Source organism: Acomys russatus, chromosome 20, assembly GCF_903995435.1.
Source record: "Acomys russatus chromosome 20, mAcoRus1.1, whole genome shotgun sequence".
NCBI classification, from domain to species: Eukaryota; Metazoa; Chordata; class Mammalia; order Rodentia; family Muridae; genus Acomys; species Acomys russatus.
This window is the reverse complement of record NC_067156.1, coordinates 26015168-26033973: the sequence shown is the minus strand read 5'-3', so window position 1 is coordinate 26033973 and position 18806 is coordinate 26015168. Positions and strand designations below refer to the sequence as shown.

The window sequence follows — 18806 nt, the reverse complement described above, 5'->3', positions numbered from 1 at the left end:
GCTAGTGGGCAGGAATGACCAAGTTCAAGTCACAGGGGTTCATAATGAGAAAGGCAGGCTGAGGTAAGGCTCAGTGGTCCTGCAGATGATCAGCACGTTCCAAGACCCTGTACTCTACCTCAGCACTCGGACAACGGGAACAAAACTGTGAAAGGTCCATTTACCACAGGTGTATAGATCACCATTGGGTTGACAAGGCTCCTCTCTCATTACAGTTACTCAAGGGCCTGGGTAGAAGAGCAACTGCAATTTCAAAGGGTAAAGGAGAGAATTGGAATTCTCATGACAATTGGAATTTCCTCTGGAAATGTCCTGTTGCTGACAATACTCACAATGTATTGGCCAGAACAAGCTACCTGGGACCCACTCAGCCATAACAATGCCAGGAAGTACAGTCTTATCATAGGCAACTGGGACACAGGAAGAGAAAACAGAATGTACAATTACATTGTTGTTTTACTTCTCAAATAAATGCTCATTAAGGCGTTCTTATGACACTGGCATGAATGTTCATAACATTCAAAGAAGTAAACTCACCTCGAGCAGTTTGGGGTCTTCTTTTGTTTCAAGTAAATCTTGAGATGTTATAAGAGGCTCGCTTTTCCCACAGCTCTCCTGGCTGATGAGCGTGTCTGCGTAGTTGGGCTGCGGGAAGATCAGGTGACTCTTCCTAGAGCCTGCGGTAAGTGAAACTTCCTGGGAATAAGTCTGCAGAAAAGCCTGCACCCCATCCAGACCCACAAAGTGAGAGGCTGGCAGGCCAGCCAACCCATTTCCTGAGGCCTGTAGCAAGCGCGATGAATGCCAGCGCCTTAGCCTGAGTGCCAGCAGCACAATGACAAAGGCCAGGAAGATGCAGGAGACCACAGCCACTGCCACCACCAGGTAGAGCGTGAGGTCTGAATCTTTGGGGTTAGCAGGCGTATGGATGCTTTCCAGGTCCCCTAAAATGTCAGGAATGCTGTCAGCCACTGCAATGGTGAGAGTGACTGTGGCAGAGAGAGGGGGCTGGCCATGGTCCTGCACAGCTACCACTAGGCTCTGTTTGAGGGCATCTCTGTCCAGCAAGGCCCGGGCTGTGCGCACCTCACCTGTATGGAGCCCCACTGAGAAAAGTCCTGGCTCACTAGCCTTGAGCAGGCGGTAGGACAGCCAGGCATTCTGTCCTGAGTCTTTGTCCACTGCCACCACCTTGGTCACCAGGTATCCAGGCTCTGCAGAGCGGGGCGCCAACTCAACACCAGTGGAACCATCTATTGGGAGGGCAGGATACAGGATTTCAGGAATGTTGTCATTCTGGTCCAGCACAAATAGGCTCAGTGTTGTGTTGCTGGCGAGTGGAGGGTTCCCGCTGTCTCTAGCTGTTATTTGCAACTGTAGGTCTCTAAATTGCTCATAATCAAAGGAGCAGAGAGCATACAGGACACCAGTATTGGAGTTGACGGAGATGTATGAGGACAGTGGCACCCCGTGAAGTGTGTCCTCAGCCAGTGAATAAGTGATTTGTGCGTTCTTGTCAGTGTCTGGGTCCTGTGCTGTGACAGAGAAGATGGAGGCTCCCCTAGGATTGTTTTCAGGGATATAGGCTGAATAGGAGGCACGCGTGAAGGTAGGAGGGTTGTCATTGATGTCCGACACATGCAGAGAGATATGAGTTTCTGTGGACAGTGGTGGGCTTCCCCCGTCCGTGGCCCTGAGACTGATATTATATTGAGACACCTGTTCACGATCCAGACATCTGGCTGTCACTAAGCGGAAGTACTGGTCTATTGATTTTTCTAGAGTAAAAGGCAGATTTCCCAGGACATAAACGGTGACTTGTCCATTCTGGCCAGAATCTCTGTCATGCACATTGATAAGAGCGATTTCCCTTCCAGCAGGGGCTTCTTCTGGGATTGAGCCTGTGAGGGAAGTGACTGCGACTTCTGGGGCATTGTCATTCACATCCAGAATGGTGATGAGAATCTTGGCTCTTGAAAAGAGACCTGGTCCATCCTGTGCTTCGATTCTGATTTCATAGGACACAGCATCTTCATAGTCGAGACTTTTTAACGTCGATATTTCTCCAGTCACTGAGTTGAGATGGAAAACCTGAGCAATTTTCCCAGGCATTCTATCCAGAATATAGGATACTTGAGCATTGAATCCCTCATCAGGGTCAGTGGCATTCACTGTGATCAGCCGGGTGCCCACTGGCACATTTTCCAGAACACTGACGTGGTACTCTGGTTTAGTAAACACGGGTGGATTGTCATTTGCATCCAAGACTATCACCTGGATGCACAGCTTGCCAGTGTGGACAGGCTCTCCGCCATCAGAGGCAATGAGATCAAGCCGATGAACTGCCTTTTTCTCACGATCCAGGGCTCGCTCCAGCACTAGCTCTGGGTACTTGGTGTCACCGGTGACGCTGTTCACAGCCAAGGAGAAGTAGTCATTGGGGTTGAGCTTATAGTTCTGCAGGGAGTTCATGCCCACATCTGGGTCAAAGGCAGTTTTGAGCGGAAATCGAGTTCCAGGATCTGTTAGTTCACCAATTTTTATTTCCAGTTCCTCTGTTGGAAAACTAGGCGCATTATCATTAATATCGCTGATGTCGACTTCTACCTCAAATATTTTCAGCTTATCCTCCACAAGGATGTTAAAGCTGATGAGACAGGGCGCGCTCTGGGCGCACAGTTCCTCCCGGTCAATCCTGCCTGCGGTGACCAAACTGCCGCTTCGCTGGTTCAGAGAGAAAAGCTGAGACCTACCTCTGGAGACGATGCGGACCCCACGCTCCGTCAGCTCGCGGGGCTCCAGCCCCAGGTCCCTGGAGATGTTGCCCACGAAGGAGCCTTTGTCCAGCTCCTCCGGCACCGAGTAACGGATCTGCCTGAAGCCAGTCGCACAAAGCGTCCCCAGGAGCGCGCATAAAAAAGCTCCGGCGGTTCCTAGTCTCAGGCGGCTCATTTCTTTTCCTTTTTCCTTTTCCCCGCCTCTTTCTCTGGTTTCCACGATGGGTCCTAGCCTTACACCCTCAAGGAGTTAAATCTTTCATGGACTTAATTTACACACCACTGAGTTGGCCGACGATGTGGTGAGCCCGGTAGCCGCTCTGTCTTCTCAGACTGTTCTTGGCGTTTCTTTGCAGCAGAGAAATGGTGGACACAGCTTCAGCGGCGCCTTTTCTTCTTATTTGGTCAACAGCGACACCCAGAGGCCCAATCGTTCACTGCACACTTTCAGGCAAAGGCAAGTTATCCTTTGTTCCTAGCATCTTCTGTCAAGGCAAGGGGACTAGTACTGGCAAAGGGCCTGGAATCTATTTCACATAACCGAATTGACACTTGTTAAATGCTTCAAGCTATCTTTTTTTTTTTTTTGGAATGCCACATTCTAACGTTAACTCCGCCAATATTGCTTCAAGCATAATTACCGTTTCCCAAAGGTTCAGTTTAACACCCACACAGAAACATCAGCCACATTTGTGGATTGTAATTCTTGAAGTTTGCTTTTGATATCCTGACATACTGTTTTAGCACGCTTAATATGTCATTTAAGTTTCACTTAACTGATTTGTTGAATAAAAACATGATCAGGTGTCAGACAATGTGTTTGTCTGGAGGTTTAAGGTGGAAAATAGAGACACAACCAGTTCTGTCGGAGTTTATGACAGTGGAAAACCACTTGGGTCATACCATGCATTGAAACAACTGCCACACCAGGAGAATTCAAGGATGATAGGAAATTCTCCAGCCTAGTTGTGGAGTTTAGCAAAGGCTTTATTTAGAAGCGTGAGAAGAGTGGAGTAGGGGAAAGGCTTGGGTGTGAGAGAAATTACAGACCCCAAGCTACTGAAGATGTTCAACTTGCTCAAGTGCAGAGGTGTGTGAGGATGCCATTTTAAAAATCACAGCTGACACTGGTAGAGAGAAGCTTTCTGTTTACATCCAGAATCCCATCTGTATATTTTCCTCTTCAAGCACCAAAATAGAAAGGGAGCCAGGTGTGGTGGCACACATCTTTAATCCCAGCGCTCAGGAGGCAGAGGCAGTCAGATCTCTGAGTTTGAGGACAGCCTGGCCTACAAAGCGAGTTATAGGCTAACCAGAGCTATACAGAGAAACTCTGTCTCAAAGCAAAACAAAAAGAAATTAAAAAATGTCATTGCGATCATGATGTATTGCATACGTTATCCATAAGGCACTTATTCGGAGGGTTACTACATCCTTAAAAGGAAATATTTTTCTTCTTCCTTACTTTATTATCTACTAACAAGTAAAGATATTGTGACACACTGTTCCAAAGTGAATTCTGACTTTATCTCACAGAAGCTTATGCCATACTGACAAATGCATTGGAATACAATGTCCCAAATTTTCTCAGATACGCTTAGATGTAATAAAAAAACCCCAGGCACCATAGAAGATGTGAAACTACCTATAGCAATTAGTTTCAACCAGTCCACGATTATTTCCAAATAAAAAGAAATTGAGTCCTACTGTTCGCATGCCCATTGTTATTAAGTATATGATCAACACACTAAAGCAACCCAGAGGAGTGGAGAAGGAGAACCAAGAGTTTCTGAACGGGGATATTCCTGGGTTCTGATGAACAGGAACCTTGGCCATTGTATGACATGGTCTCTGAATATCCTTTCTATGTTTTCTGTGAGCACAGTATATGAGGATAGAAGTCACTAGCGTCAACATGATTTCCAGAAGAGAAACCTGTTATTGTTACTTTACCAATTGTTACCGAGTGCACAATAAGCCCCTGAGGAGCATGGAGTACTCCAGAGACTGTTGTTTGCAGATAAGCAGAGGCACCATGGCACACTGAAACTCTGTAAGGAACATATGTCCTAGAGCCGGAGGCACGCGTCAGTGTCAAAGCGCGTGCGAAATGAGGTATTGGTTTTAATATACAGCCGCAACACACAAAAACATATGGGGTTGAGATATAGCTCAGTGTGAGTGTCTGGGTTTGATTCCTAACACTGAAAAAAAAAACTTTTTTTTTTTTCTTCAATACAGGGTTTCACTATGTAGCCTTGGCTGGCCTGGAGCTTGCTATGTAGACCAGGCTGGCCTAGAACACACAGAAATCCGCCTGCCTCTGCCTCTGAAGTACAGCGGTTAAAGGTGTGTGCTACCATGCCTACATAAAACTTCCTCATTTAAACATGTATTGGCATGTAAATTAGAAAAAATAAGTCCTCTGAAAATCTGAAGGAGAATGATTAAGTGAGAAAGGATCAACCAAGGTGTTTTATAATTCACGCACAGATTCAAATATAAAGCAGGCCTTATATTTTAAAGAAGGAAGAGTCTTCAACTAATATAAAATCCAGCATATACATTGCATGGCAGGCAGGTACACTACCACTGATCACCAGCTCTGATTTTTCTATTTTCAAAAAAGAATCACTAATCTACATACATGAAATTATTTGTACCAGAAATGGAAAAGTAAGAAATCAAGCCAGGCCGGGTGGTGTTGGTGCACACCTTTAATCCCAGCACTCAAGAGGCAGAGGCAGGTGGATCTCTGTGAGTCTGAGGCCAGCCTGGTCTACAGAGCAAGTTCCAGGGCAGTCTGTCTTGAAAACCCAATAAATAAACAAATAAAATAAACCCAGTGTGTAATAGTATTATTTTGATGAGTTAAATTCACCATCAAGTACTAATCCTTAATTTTCATTCATTCCACGATGTTTTTAACTTCCATTACAGCCCATGAGCACTTGAAACTACCTAGGAATAGCTCACCTGGATTCATTTAAAACTTCATTACATCCGCAAGGAAATATGAGAATAAAACATGTATAAACAACCCCGAGAAACTAAATAAATAGCAACATAGCATGAGCATATTGAAAAAAAAAAGTTACCTGAGGGGTTTCTTCTCTTTTATCATCAAGTAGAGATTGAGGTGCTGAAAGAAAATCATTTTTTTCACAGCTCTCCTGGCTGATGAGAGTATCGGCATAGTTTGGTTGAGGGAAGATAATGTGGCTTTTCCCTGAGTCTGCGGTGAGTGAGACTTCATGGGAAGAGGTCTGCAGGAAAGCACGTACCCCACCCACTCCCATAAAGTGTGAGGCAGGGATGCCCCCTAACCCATCTCTTGAAGCCTGGAGCAACCGAGACATATGCCAGCGCCTCAGCCTGAGGGCCAGCAGAGCAATAACGAAGGCCAAGAAGACACAGGAGACCACAGCCACCGCCACCACCAGGTAGAGTGTAAGTTCTGAATCATCAGAGTTGGCAGGGGTCCTGATGCTGCCCAGGTCAGCCAGGACCTCAGGGATGTTGTCAGCTATTGCTATGGTGAGTGTGACGGTGGCTGAGAGAGGAGGGTGGCCGTGGTCCTGCACAGACACCACCAGGCTCTGTCTCAGAGCATCTCTGTCCAGCAGGGCCCTAGCAGTGCGCACCTCACCTGTGTGCAGTCCCACTGAGAAGAGCCCTGGCTCGCTGGCCTTGAGCAGACGGTAAGACAGCCAGGCGTTCTGCCCCGAGTCTTTGTCCACTGCCACCACTTTGGTCACCAGGTACCCAGGGTCTGCAGATCGAGGTGCTAGTTCCACACCGGTGGACCCATCTGTGGGGAGGGCAGGATATAGGATCTCAGGCGTGTTGTCGTTCTGGTCCACCAAGAATAGGTTCAACGACACATTGCTACTCAGTGGAGGGTTCCCGCTGTCCACTGCTATCACCCACAGTTTCAAGTCCTGGAACTGTTCGTAGTCAAAGGAGCGGAGAGCATAGAGGACTCCAGTGTCAGAGTTGATGGAGATGTAGGAGGACAGGGGAGCTCCTTGAAAGGTCTCTTCAGCTAAAGAGTAGGTCACATGGGCATTCTCGTTACTGTCAGGGTCGTAGGCCAGCACTGAAAAGATGGAGGTGCCTCTGGGGTTGTTTTCAGGAATGTAGGCAGAGTAGGACCCTCGGGGGAAGGAGGGTGGGTTGTCGTTGATATCTGCCACCTGCAGTAAAAGGTACGCGTCTGTGGACAGAGGCGGGTTCCCCCCATCTTTTGCACTTAGAGTGATGTTGTGGGAGGAGGACCGCTCCCTGTCGAGGGCTCTGGTTGTAACCAGTCGGTAGTAACTGTCCACTGACCTTTCTAACTTGAAAGGCAGCGTCTCAGGAAGCGAACACGTGACAATAGCATTCTGCCCAGAGTCCCTATCGTGCACGTTGAAAAGTGCAATTACCGTTCCCGGAGCAGAGTCTTCAGGTACAGAAGCAGTGGCAGATGTCATGTAAAATTCTGGGGCATTGTCATTGACATCTAGAACGGTGACAGTGACTTTAGTCCTGGTCAGAAGGCCAGGGCCATCCTGAGCTTCAATATCGATTTCATGGAATTTAGCTTTCTCATAATCCAGACCTTTTGTGATTGTTATCTCTCCAGATGTTGGCTTTAGCTCAAACACATCCGCATTTTCTCCAAGGGCTTGCTCCTGAAAGTAAGTCACTTGAGCATTGTACCCCTCATCTGGGTCAGTGGCTGTCACTGTAAGTATCCGGGTGCCTACGGGCATATTCTCAGGGACACTCACGCGGTACTCGGGCTGTGTGAAAACAGGAGCGTTGTCGTTCGCATCCAGGACCTTCACACGGATGCGGCAGGTGCCAGACCGCACCGGATTGCCCCCATCCGAGGCTACTAGAACCAGATGGTGAATGGCTTCTTCTTCGCGGTCCAAGGCTCGCTCCAGCACCAGCTCTGGGTACTTGTTCCCATCAGCCCCAGTTCGTACGTCCAGAGAGAAGTGGTCATTTGAGTTGAGTTCATACTTTTGGAGGGTGTTCTCTCCCACGTCCGCATCATGAGCACTTTTAAGAGGAATCCTGAATCCTGGGGTAGTCGTTTCACTTATTTTTAGTTCCGGCTCCTCTACTCCAAAGCGAGGTGCATTGTCATTAACATCTGTTACCTCCACCTCTACGGAGTAAATAGTCAGTTTATCTTCCAGTAGTAGGTTAAAGTTCAACAGACAGGGAGTGCTTTGAGCGCACAGCTCCTCCCTATCTATCCTGCCTGCGGTGACCAAGCTGCCGCTTCGCGGGTTCAGAGCAAAGAGCTGCGACCTACCTCTGGAGACGATGCGAACCCCTCGTTCTGCCAGAGACTGGGGCTCCAGCCCCAGGTCCTTGGCGATGCTGCCCACGAACGAGCCTTTGTCGATCTCCTCTGGCACGGAGTAGCGGATCTGTCCAGCTCTGGCCTCCCACAAGGCGGCCCAAAGGGCGCACAGCAGGACTAGCATTCTGCACCCGGGAAACTTCTGCAGCGTCGCCATTGCCCTTCTACAGGCGAGCTTCCTCCGAACCAGCTTCCAGCAAGCACCGTGAGGGAGTCCAGTCCTTATCCCCAGGGTCTGAGACGACCAGTATTCACCAGTCCCAGATCACAGAGGAGAGAGAACCATCTGTCGGCGGGGTTGTATTTTCTTGTGTCCTCTCCTACCCGGAAGCTGCGGACAAACCGCCAGCCCTTTGTGTTGTGCCAGCCCTTCAGTGGGATTGGTTGGCTGCCTTTTTTTTACTCCTTAGGTGGTCAACAGCGACGCTCAGAGGCCTTAGCCAGTTTTTGCACTAGCTCAGGCAAACCCAGCTCCTGTACGCCTGTAGCTTTTAATTTTGCTCTCACGAATTGCTCTTACACTAAGATACAGCATTATTTCCAGTAGAAGTAAGTATTTAAAGGAAAGGGGCTTTTTCAGAACTAATAGGAACGGCGAAAACATTGCAACCTGATAGTGGTTGCTGAGAAAGTACTGTAGAATGTTGAAGGCTTAAACCAAGTGCTATTGGCCATGTTAGATCAGTGTTACATCTTGTTACATCTCCTACCCTTAAAAGCAAAAACAAACCCCAGCGCTCTCTCTCTCTCTCTCTCTCTCTCCTCCTCTCTTCTCCCTCTCCCTCTCTTCTCTCCTCTCCCCTCTCTCTCTCTCTCTCTCTCTCTCTCTCTCTCTCTCTCTCTCTCTCTCTCTCTCTCCCCCTCTCTCTCTCTCTCTCTCCTCTCTCTCTCTCTCTCCCCCTCTCTCTCTCCCCTCTCTCTCTCTCTCTCTCTCTCTCTCTCTCCTCTCTCTCTCTCTCTCTCTCTCTCTCTCTCTCTCACACACACACACACACACACAAACCTACCCTCAGACAAAAAGATCAGTAAGATAAGTTTTTGAATTTTTGTGCGTGGTCGCAGAGCATTTAACTCCAATACTTGACATTTAATTTGCTGATTTGCGGACACTTAACAGTATGCGTGCCTGACACAAGGTTTGGTTGAATCACCAGACAGGGAGTGCTGGGATGCACAGCTTCTCCCGGTCTATTCCTCAGAAGCTTTTAGGGTGAAGATGTGGGGAGGTAAAGAGAATATTATTAAGGAGTATTGATGCCGAATTTGTGAGTTCATAATTCATTAATGAAAATTGAGTGGTGAAAGACACTTTGAAGTATTCCAAGCATACATACCATTACAGAAAGTAATATAACCAAATTCTGTGTACCTACCAGTAGACTTTATTTAATTTTAACAGCTTACCATGTTTAAATAGGATAAAGGTTTAGCCTTTTATTTTGAATAATTTCAGAATAGTTGCAAGTATAGTGTAGATAAATGCTATACATAGCCAACCGTGGGTAGCTGAGCGGGCATGGTTCTGTATCTGAGGATGGTGGAGTCACGTGCAAAATGATGTAGAATTTGCAAATGGCCTGTGTACATTCTCCTGGACAGTTTGCCATCTCCCAATTATACATGGCTGTCTAAGACAATGCACATAGTTGATGTGCATGTTTAGGAAATGTATTGTTTTCAAAATATTTTCCATTTGTGATGTAGGAAGTTGCTGGACTTACACACTTTACATATAAAGTTCACTTTATTCTGTGCCCACATCACCCCAAATGCTAACATTTAGTTTCACGCCCCCATTGATTCCATGTAAGTTGCAGACATGATGTCTCTTTACTTTTCTTAGATTCCTTCATTACCAACATATAAAATCAACTTAGCATTGATAGAGTTTCATTATCTAGCCACAGCTCTTAGTAATAATTTTCCAGTTTGCCACAATGTCTTTTTTTCTAGGCTTAGGATCCAGCCCAGGCTCACATGTTGCACCCCACAAGGTTTCTGCAGTGTGTAAACTTTGAGCAGTTCACCAGGCTTTACCTCTCATGACTCTGGACCTGAAGATTTGGCCAGTTCTACTGAAAAGACATTCTCCCTTGCAGTGTGTTAGAGTCTGTCGCTTGACTAGGTTCAGACTGCAGTTCTGGTGGGAATACATAGAAATGACGTCATCTCCCTCTCAGATGTCTTTGTCCCACTACTATTTTTGTTAACTTTGATCACTGATAATGCTCTAGAAATTCTCTAATCATTTGGAGTTTTCTCTGTTGTAAACTTCCTCAAATCCCATTATTAGAGCTTTGATGGGAATTTCAGTAAATATGTAGGTTGTTTTAATTCATTCTGTACATTTCTATTTATTTAATTATTTCTTACATTTTTATCTGCTAGTGTGTTGTGTGTGTGTGTGTGTGTGTGTGTGTGTGTGTGTGTGTGTGTGTTTTCATGGAACTCTGAAATTGGAGCTAAAGGCAATTGGGAGTCTCTAGAACCTTTTGTTTGATCTACATTCTCTTTGGGAATTATGTTAAAATCAGACACTATTTTCAAAGCTGTATTTTTAAGTGATGGGAGCTCATAATTTTCTAGCTGTTTGACAACACTTTCTTTTCTTAAATAATTATAACCAATTAGTTTCTTAAATTTACAGCTAGAATTTGTTGCCTTAAATGTTGTTTGGTTGTTGTATTAATGGTTTATTACAATTGGTTTGTTTGGTTTTTTTGAGTCAGGGTTTCTCTGTGTAGCCTTGGTTGTTCTAGACTCACTTTGTAGACCAGGCTGGCCTCGAACTCACAGTGATCCACCTGCCTGTGCCTCCCAAGTGCTGGGATTAAAGGCATGCGCCACCACGCCTGGCATTTTTGTTTTTGTGCATGTGTACACATGAATCTTTAGCTTCAACACTTCAGTATAAATTTAATAATCTATCTTGTCAAGAGAATATAGATTTAAAAAACCAATCAACTCATTAAATCTGCGTTTACATTATAAGAGCTAAGGAAATGCAGAACTGAAATACTTTATTAGTCAACAGTGTAATTTTGGACCCAAGAAGAAAATAAAAATCCACAGGACATACAGCAAGAATGTAATTCCTTTAAACACCAGAGAAGAAAAAAAAAATCACTTAAAAAATGACAGCCCACTGACAGAAAATATCACATTTGTAAAAGTCATAAATTATAGGAAGAAATTTAGGCTTATAATTTATTTATTTTTTAGGCTTATAATTTAAGTAGAAGATGTTTTTAAAGTTCTCAGCTACTCTGCTTCCTTATCTTTTTCTGTCCTGGGTGCCCCCACCCATGGGGTTTCATGTGGCTCATATAGCTTCAGATTGTAGATGTAGCTAAGAATGACCCCAAATTCTTGATCCTTTTGCCTCAGCTTCTTAAGTACTGTGATTATAGGCATGTGAGGCCATCATGCCTGTCTTCCATTGGTTCTGAAGTGATTTGTCAGCCATATATGGGGACGGTTCATATCTGCAATTCCAGCACTCAGAAAATGCAGGCAGGAAAATTACAAGTCAGAGGTCAGCGTGGCCTACACACAAAGTTTCAGTCCAACTGATGAACACGGTGAGAGCCTGTTAAAAATATAGCTCAGGTTCCAGGAAATAACTAGGTCTTTTAATGGTGCTTCAAGGCTGTGTGGTGGTGTTAATCTGGGTAACGCAGCTCCCAGTGATCAGGCTTACTGTTTACTGCATCTGATTAATCTCCCTTGGCCTTCATCTTACAACAAAGCACAGGAATAGGCAGAAAAGGTTTCATGGATTTACACAGCTGATGGTTCTAATTACTTATATTGGTTTTCATCAATAAGCCAATCCTAGGCCACCTATGTAGAATGAGGTAGTTTTGTCTGTATGATATTGCTGGCCTTCAGTCCCTGTTAAAATACTTTTAGACCAACTCATCACTTCCTGGTCTATCTCTTTCATATATTTATTTTTTACATGTACTTTACTAGACTACCAATTTCCTATGTATATATTTTGTGAATCTGTCCAATTTAACAGAGCAGACTAGGTCTATCAAGACATGGATTTATATTCCCACAATACACTTTCTTTTTTTTTGAGACTGGACCTTACTATGCAACCCTTGCTGGCTTGTAACTCACTATGTAGATGAGGCTGGCCCTGAATTCACAGAGATCTGCCTATCTCCTGAGTGCTGAGATTAAAAGCATCTGCCATCACACTAGATTACCACAGCACAGGTATGAAGCATCCACAACACCAATATGGAATATATCCTGATTTTGTCATTTTCACCACCAAAAACCCCTGTTTCTGAACTTGCATGACAAAATTTCTGTCCATTACCCTCCATTTTATAAGTTACTTAAAGAGATATATTTTTAAGCACACATAAAATATCTCATAATGAGAGATCATAGAACTAAGATGTTTAGCAATAAAATCACAACTTGTATAGATTATAATTTTACATTCACACAAGTAACATTATGGCTTTCGATGGTTTTCGCCACTACTGCTTCTGAATAAGTGGATACTCAATTCAGAACAACGAAATGACTTAGCCAGACACAGTGAGAAGTAAAAGACAAGTTTGTTTTTGATGCAGGTCTCTTTCTCAAAGGAGACAGCCCTTCACACACACTCCTCACAGTATGACTAACAGCTCGTTTCCAAAGTTCCCACTTCCACTCTCCACCTTTTTTTTTTTGAGACAGAGTACTAGGATTTTAGGCATGTTCCCTAGCCCCAGGATGCTAATAGAAATCTAAAAGTGTAGGCCACCTGTGTTATGCCTACATGCCCAAGATCCCATCTCCCTGGTAGTCTAGGGATGCAAGATTATAAATTTAAAACCATGCTGGGCTACAAAGTGAGTTCCAAGCAAGCCCAGGTATCTTATTAAGACCTTATTTCAAAATGGTAGCATTTACTTACCATGCATTCACTCTTAGGTTTAATTGCCAGTGACATTAAAAAAAAAAAAACCCACTCCCAACTACTACTGGGGTATAATGGAATATACTACTTATAGAAAACAGTGAGAGCAAGTATGTACAACCACGGATTATTTTCACTGATACAGCTTATAAGGTCATTACAAGTTTACCTGAGAAAATATTTCCTCAGTATCTTCAAGCAGAGACTGGGGTGCTGACAGAAATTCCTTTTTCTCACAGCTCTCTTGGCTGATGAGTGTGTCTGCGTAGTTGGGCTGTGGGAAGATCAGGTGACTTTTTCGAGAGTCGGCGGTGAGTGAGATCTCGTGAGAATAGGTCTGTAGAAATGCATGCACCCCGTCAATGCCTACAAAGTTGGAGGCAGGCAGTCCAGTCGCTCCATTTGCTGCAGTCTGGAGCAAGCGTGAGGAGTACCAGTGGCGCAGCTTGAGGACCAGGAGCACGATGACAAAGGCCAGGAAAACGCAGGAGACAACAGCCACCGCCACCACTAGGTACAGTGTGAGATCTGAATTCTGGGGATCGGCAGGGGTCCCGATGCTACCCAGGTCAGCCAGGAGGTCAGGAATGCTATCAGCCACTGCAATAGTAAATGTGACTGTGGTGGACAGAGGAGGCTGGCCGTGGTCCTGCACGGACACCACCAGGCTCTGTTTCAGAGCATCTCTGTCCAGCAGGGCCCGAGCAGTGCGCACCTCGCCTGTGTGCAGTCCCACTGAGAAAAGCCCTGGCTCGCTGGCCTTGAGCTGTCGGTAGGACAGCCAGGAGTTCTGTCCCGAGTCTTTGTCCACTGCTACCACCTTGGTTACCAGGTAACCGGGCTCGGCAGATCGAGGTGCTAGTTCCACACCGGTGGACCCATCAGTAGGGAAGACAGGGTACAGGATCTCCGGGGCGTTGTCGTTCTGATCCATCATGAACAGACTCAGAGATACATTGCTGCTGAGTTGTGGATTCCCACTATCACGGGCCATCACTCTTAGGTGCAACTGTTGAAACTGCTCATAGTCAAAGGACTGCAATGCATAGACAACCCCAGTGTCCGAGTTGATGGAGAAGTAAGAAGACAAAGGCACTCCCTGAACAATGTCTTCCACTAGGGAATAAGTCACTTGTGCATTTTCATTGTGGTCAGCATCCTGGGCTTTTACTGAGAAGATGGAAGCCCCTCTGGGGTTATTTTCAGGGATGTAGACAGAGTAGGAGTCCTGTTCAAAAACTGGAGGGTTGTCATTGATATCTGTCACTAGCAGTGAGATGTGAGCGTGGGTAGATAGGGGCGGAGCTCCCTGATCTGTTGCTGTTATTGTGATGTTGTGCCCAGAGCTATGCTCTCTGTCCAGTGTTCTTTCTGTTACTAAGCGATAATAATTGTCGACTAACTTTTCCAGTTTAAAGGGTAGGTTTCCAGGAATGGAACACGTGGTGTGACCATTGTTACCGGCGTCTTGATCGTGCACACTGATAAGAGCAATTATGGTTCCAGGAGGAAAGTTTTCTGGTACTGCGGTGGTGACAGAGGTGATTCCAACTTCTGGAGCATTATCATTAACATCCAAAACAGTGACAAGCACCTTAGCTCTGGCCATGAGGCCAGCACCATCCTGAGCTTGGATTTCCATTGGATAAACTTTGTATTCTTCAAAATCTAGTGGTTCTTTACTTGATATTTCCCCTGTGTAAGAATCTAGCTGAAATTTCCGGACCACACTGTGGTCTACGTTGTGAAAGGTGTACATTACTTTGCCATTAGCTCCCTCATCCGGGTCAGTGGCATTCACCTTGAGTAGCCGAGTGCCTAATGGCACGTTCTCAGGGACGCTCACGTGATACTCTGCCTGGGTAAATGCTGGTGGGTTGTCGTTCACATCTACCACCTGAACACGAATTTGCAGAGTTCCCGAGTGTACCGGGTCGCCCCCATCAGAGGCAGTGAGGACAAGGTAGTGCATAGCATCAGTTTCTCTATCTAGAGGGCTCTGCAGTACCAGCTCTGGCTGTAGTGGTCCTTCAGGACCCTGTTGCACATCCAGGAAGAAGTGAGGATTGGCGCTTAGCTGGTAGCTCTGAAGTGAGTTTATACCCACATCAAGGTCTTGCCCAAGAGGCAGGGGGATCCTGGTACCTGGAGTCGTTATTTCACTCATTTTTAATTCCATCTCTTCTAACTGGAACTGGGGAGTGTTGTCATTAATATCAATTATCTCTACGTCGATCGGGAAAAGCTTCATTTCATCCTCCATAAGGATGTTAAAGCTTACCAGACAGGGCGCGCTCTGGGCACACAGCTCCTCCCGGTCTATCCTGCCGGCTGTGACCAAGCTGCCGCTTCGCGGGTTCAGGGAGAAAAGCTGAGACCTACCTCTAGAGACAATACGGATGCCGCGCTCCGCCAGCTCCCGGCTCTCCAGCCCCAGGTCCTTGGCAACGCTGCCTACGAAGGAGCCTTTTTCAGTTTCTTCTGACACAGAGTAGCGGATGTTGCCAGACTCGGCTTCCAATAGTAGCTCCAGAGAAAGGCACAGCAGCATCAGCCGCCTCCAGCCGGTTAGCTTCTCTAGAGTCGTCATTGTTTCTCTGCTTTTCCAGTTCTTCTTTGCCTTAATATTTTAGATAATTACGGCAGAGAGCTGTCCAGAAAGACGCTCTTCCTGGCGGACATTTTCAATCTGGTATGATGGATTCTAAGAGTCACGTGTTATATTATTTATTTATTTTTAAATTGGGCGAGCAGTGTAATGCATGTATCCCCCAGGTTGGTGAACAGCGGCGCCCAGAGTTCTAAGAAGTTACTGCGCTCCTTGGAAATGTTAGGTATCTTTTCTTAAGTCCTGGCTTACTGTCAGGGCAATAGTTAAATTTTTTTCCCCAATAGTATGTATGCATGCATGTACGTACTTATATGTAAAGATGATACAATGTTCACTTTCTTATAGATATATTTTTATACTGCATTGTGCCGGAGAACCCGGTAGTCCAAATTATCTTCTTTCCCTGTTTGCTATTTAACAAATAACAACCACAGAGAGAGGAAAAATCAGTCTCCCGTTTATTGTGTTATATAGCCTGAGCATTTGATAATTTATCAGTCTGCAAAGAGCAGTTTGGAGGATGAAAAAAATATTGGGGGAGGGAGTATAAACTTTCAGACTTCCGGACAGAGTCTTCAAAACTGGGCCACTCCGTTTTCCGTCTGCTGTGCTTTGAACATTTCCAGAACCCTGGGATTTTGAAGACCGTGTTAAACCACAACCTTCTTCTTCTTCTTTTCTGAAGCACCTATGTTGGCAAAAGTTTAACCCTCCTCAAAGGTAATATATTTTGAATAAAATAAAATTGGTGTCTTGTAATCTCATTAAAAATAACACATGAATATATAACTTCAAACTCAAAAGACTGAGAAGCCATGATATTATTCTTCATAGATGAAAAAAGCCACATCTTTATTTTCAGGGAGGCTACAGAGTTCTACAATCATGCACTCTATTCTCCAAGAGAAGGTGGCCCTTTTTAAACAGCGGTATCTTTTAACTAGGATGATGATGATGACACTTTCCTTTTATTCCCTGATAGGGAACTGGAGCTGCAGTGGTGAGCCCACCTTGGCTCATTTCAGGTCGGCCAGTGGGCTCTCTCAATACCTTTCACTATGAAGAGAATAACGGAACACTAGTGGTATGACCGGGGTCAAAGCAGGAAGAAGATAGATTAGCAGAAAATGGAGAGCAGCTCCTGAGAAGTGGCTTCTAAGAACAAACAGTAGGACATGCTGCCTTCCTACAGGATCCTGGCTGAAGGAAGTTCTTTAGAGCTTGGAGTTGAGCTGGACTACTTAGAATGGTGAAGAAGGCCGAAAACCCAGTCAATAAACTGACAATTGAGATGGATGAGTTGTATCTTTTTTTTTTTTTTTTGAGACAGGGTTTCTCTGTGTAGCCCTGGCCATCCTAGAGCTTGCTCTGTAGACCAGGCTGGCCTTGAACTCAGAGATCCATCTGCCTCTGCTTCCTGAGTGCTGGCATGGGCCACCATGCTCAGCTGAGTGAATGGAATCTTATTGTTTGAAGAAAAGCATGAATAATTTGAGAATCTGGAGGAGTAACTTCCCAGCTTCATCCAGTTTTGAAGACTTGGTTGGTTATAGAAAAGAATTTCCAGATAACACTGTTCCTTCTGCTAGAAGTGCCATGGTGGTAGGTCATTCTGAGAACTAGCTTGCTTTATCCAGAATGTTGTCTCAGCTTCCAGATCAGCTGCAGTAAGGGCAAACGTTTGCTGACTTTATCAAAATATTCCGAACTACTAAGTGACGATTACAAGATATGTTTGTCCACTGAGTGAAATGCTGGCAGATATGAAAAGTTGCTGATTACTTTGTTCAAAAAACACAAAGTGGGAAAATGGTGGTTGATAGCAAATCAATTTAAACATATAATAATCTAAAAATGAAATACAACAGTGAGAGGTGAAAGTACAAGAAAAGGATTTTGAATAGATTCCAAAATAATTAAAAGAGAGGTGTGCAGATCTGAGAAAAGCCAATTTAAAAAGCTGTTATCACGAAGCACTTGGAATCATTAGTCTGACCACCAGAGCAGCTGAGAGGACACTGGAGCCACTCCTCCTTCCCACAGCCAATGGGAAGGGCATTCCTCAGAAGTCAATGGTTTAGTTGTAGTTATGATAAGTCCATAGCTAATCACTTAAAACCATGTGAATAACCCAACATATATTTTATACATTACACATGTACATATATGCACATTTTCTGTAATTTTATCACATGCTGAGTGTCCTTACTCACTTTAACACAGTGGCATGATGCTCTGTGATGCTCTGCTGAATTCTGAATTACTTGCACTAAGGGAAGAAGTGCACACCAAGGTCAGATGACTTACAATTCTTTTTATTTGCTTTGTAGTGATTTATTCTACTCAAAAAGTAACTTAACAGTACACCACCTAATGCTCACTTACACAGAAATTATGACTTTGGGATTACAGTAATAAAATAATATTTTTTGTGAAGCATTAGTATAAATTATTTGGATATATAAATATAGCAGAGATCTTTCCACCAGGAAGAAATATTTTCTTGTAAATATATGTCAAAATGTGATTTCTTAGTATTTTATTCACAAAGGCTGAGCTTGGGCTGGGATGTAGCTCAGTTGATCTGCACATCACGGTTGGGCATGCACAAAGCCCTGCTTTAATCCACAGCACGGTACGCAAGTGTGTAATCCTGTAACCCCAGCAGGAAGTTAGAATCAAGAGGATAAGAAGGTCAAAGTCATCCTTGGCTTATACAGTGGGTTTGAGGTCAGCCTGGCTACAGAAGATTGGAAGAAAAAGAAGGAGGAGCAGAAGAAGAGGAGGAGGAAGGAGAGGAGGAAGAGTAGGAGGAGGAAGAGGAAGAGGAGAAAGAGGAAGAGGAAGAGAAATAAATAAAGGAAAAAAGTTGAACTCTTACAATATAAATGACTAAATGGAACATGAATTTTCTTGTGCAATCAAAATAACTTAAACAAATTTATCTCTTGGTTGTCTTAGGTTAAAAAAACATAATTATCTCTGCTTAAATTATCAGACCTGGGGGCTGGAGAGATCAGTCCCACAGCTATTGCTGATCTTCCATCGGTGCATTTAAAATCTAACCTTTGCAAATGTTTAATTTATTCCTTGATAAAGGCAGTTACTAAGTACAATGTCTCAAGTTAC

General features: G+C 44.7%; 3 protein-coding genes across 3 annotated transcripts; all 3 read right to left on the bottom strand.

The window, feature by feature from the left end:
• Positions 1-519: 519 nt before the first annotated feature.
• LOC127204774 (protocadherin gamma-A3-like) lies at positions 520-2952 on the bottom strand. The gene has a single exon (XM_051163992.1). It carries the CDS (start codon positions 2950-2952, stop codon positions 520-522), a length of 2433 nt encoding a protein of 810 aa, XP_051019949.1.
• A 112-nt stretch (positions 2953-3064) lies between these two features.
• LOC127204132 (protocadherin gamma-A2-like) lies at positions 3065-8548 on the bottom strand. The gene is made up of 2 exons (XM_051163040.1): positions 5876-8548; positions 3065-3221 (listed from the first exon to the last, which is right to left on the bottom strand). The coding sequence occupies exons 1-2, from the start codon at positions 8294-8296 to the stop codon at positions 3183-3185; spliced, it is 2460 nt and encodes an 819-aa protein (XP_051018997.1). The 5' UTR covers positions 8297-8548; the 3' UTR covers positions 3065-3182.
• A 4675-nt stretch (positions 8549-13223) lies between these two features.
• On the bottom strand, positions 13224-15656 carry LOC127204773 (protocadherin gamma-A1-like). The gene has a single exon (XM_051163991.1). The coding sequence runs from the start codon at positions 15654-15656 to the stop codon at positions 13224-13226; it is 2433 nt and encodes an 810-aa protein (XP_051019948.1).
• Positions 15657-18806: the final 3150 nt, after the last annotated feature.

Bases quoted from the DNA above. Each gene is read 5' to 3' on its own strand.
- LOC127204773 (XM_051163991.1), bottom strand. From the start codon at position 15,656: ATGACGACTCTAGAGAAGCTAACCGGCTGGAGGCGGCTGATGCTGCTG.
- LOC127204132 (XM_051163040.1), bottom strand. From the start codon at position 8,296: ATGGCGACGCTGCAGAAGTTTCCCGGGTGCAGAATGCTAGTCCTGCTG. The intron at 3,222-5,875 runs GTAACTTTTTTT...TTTGCCTGAAAG, and splicing joins AAAGAGAAGAAACCCCTCAG to TGTGCAGTGAACGATTGGGC.
- LOC127204774 (XM_051163992.1), bottom strand. From the start codon at position 2,952: ATGAGCCGCCTGAGACTAGGAACCGCCGGAGCTTTTTTATGCGCGCTC.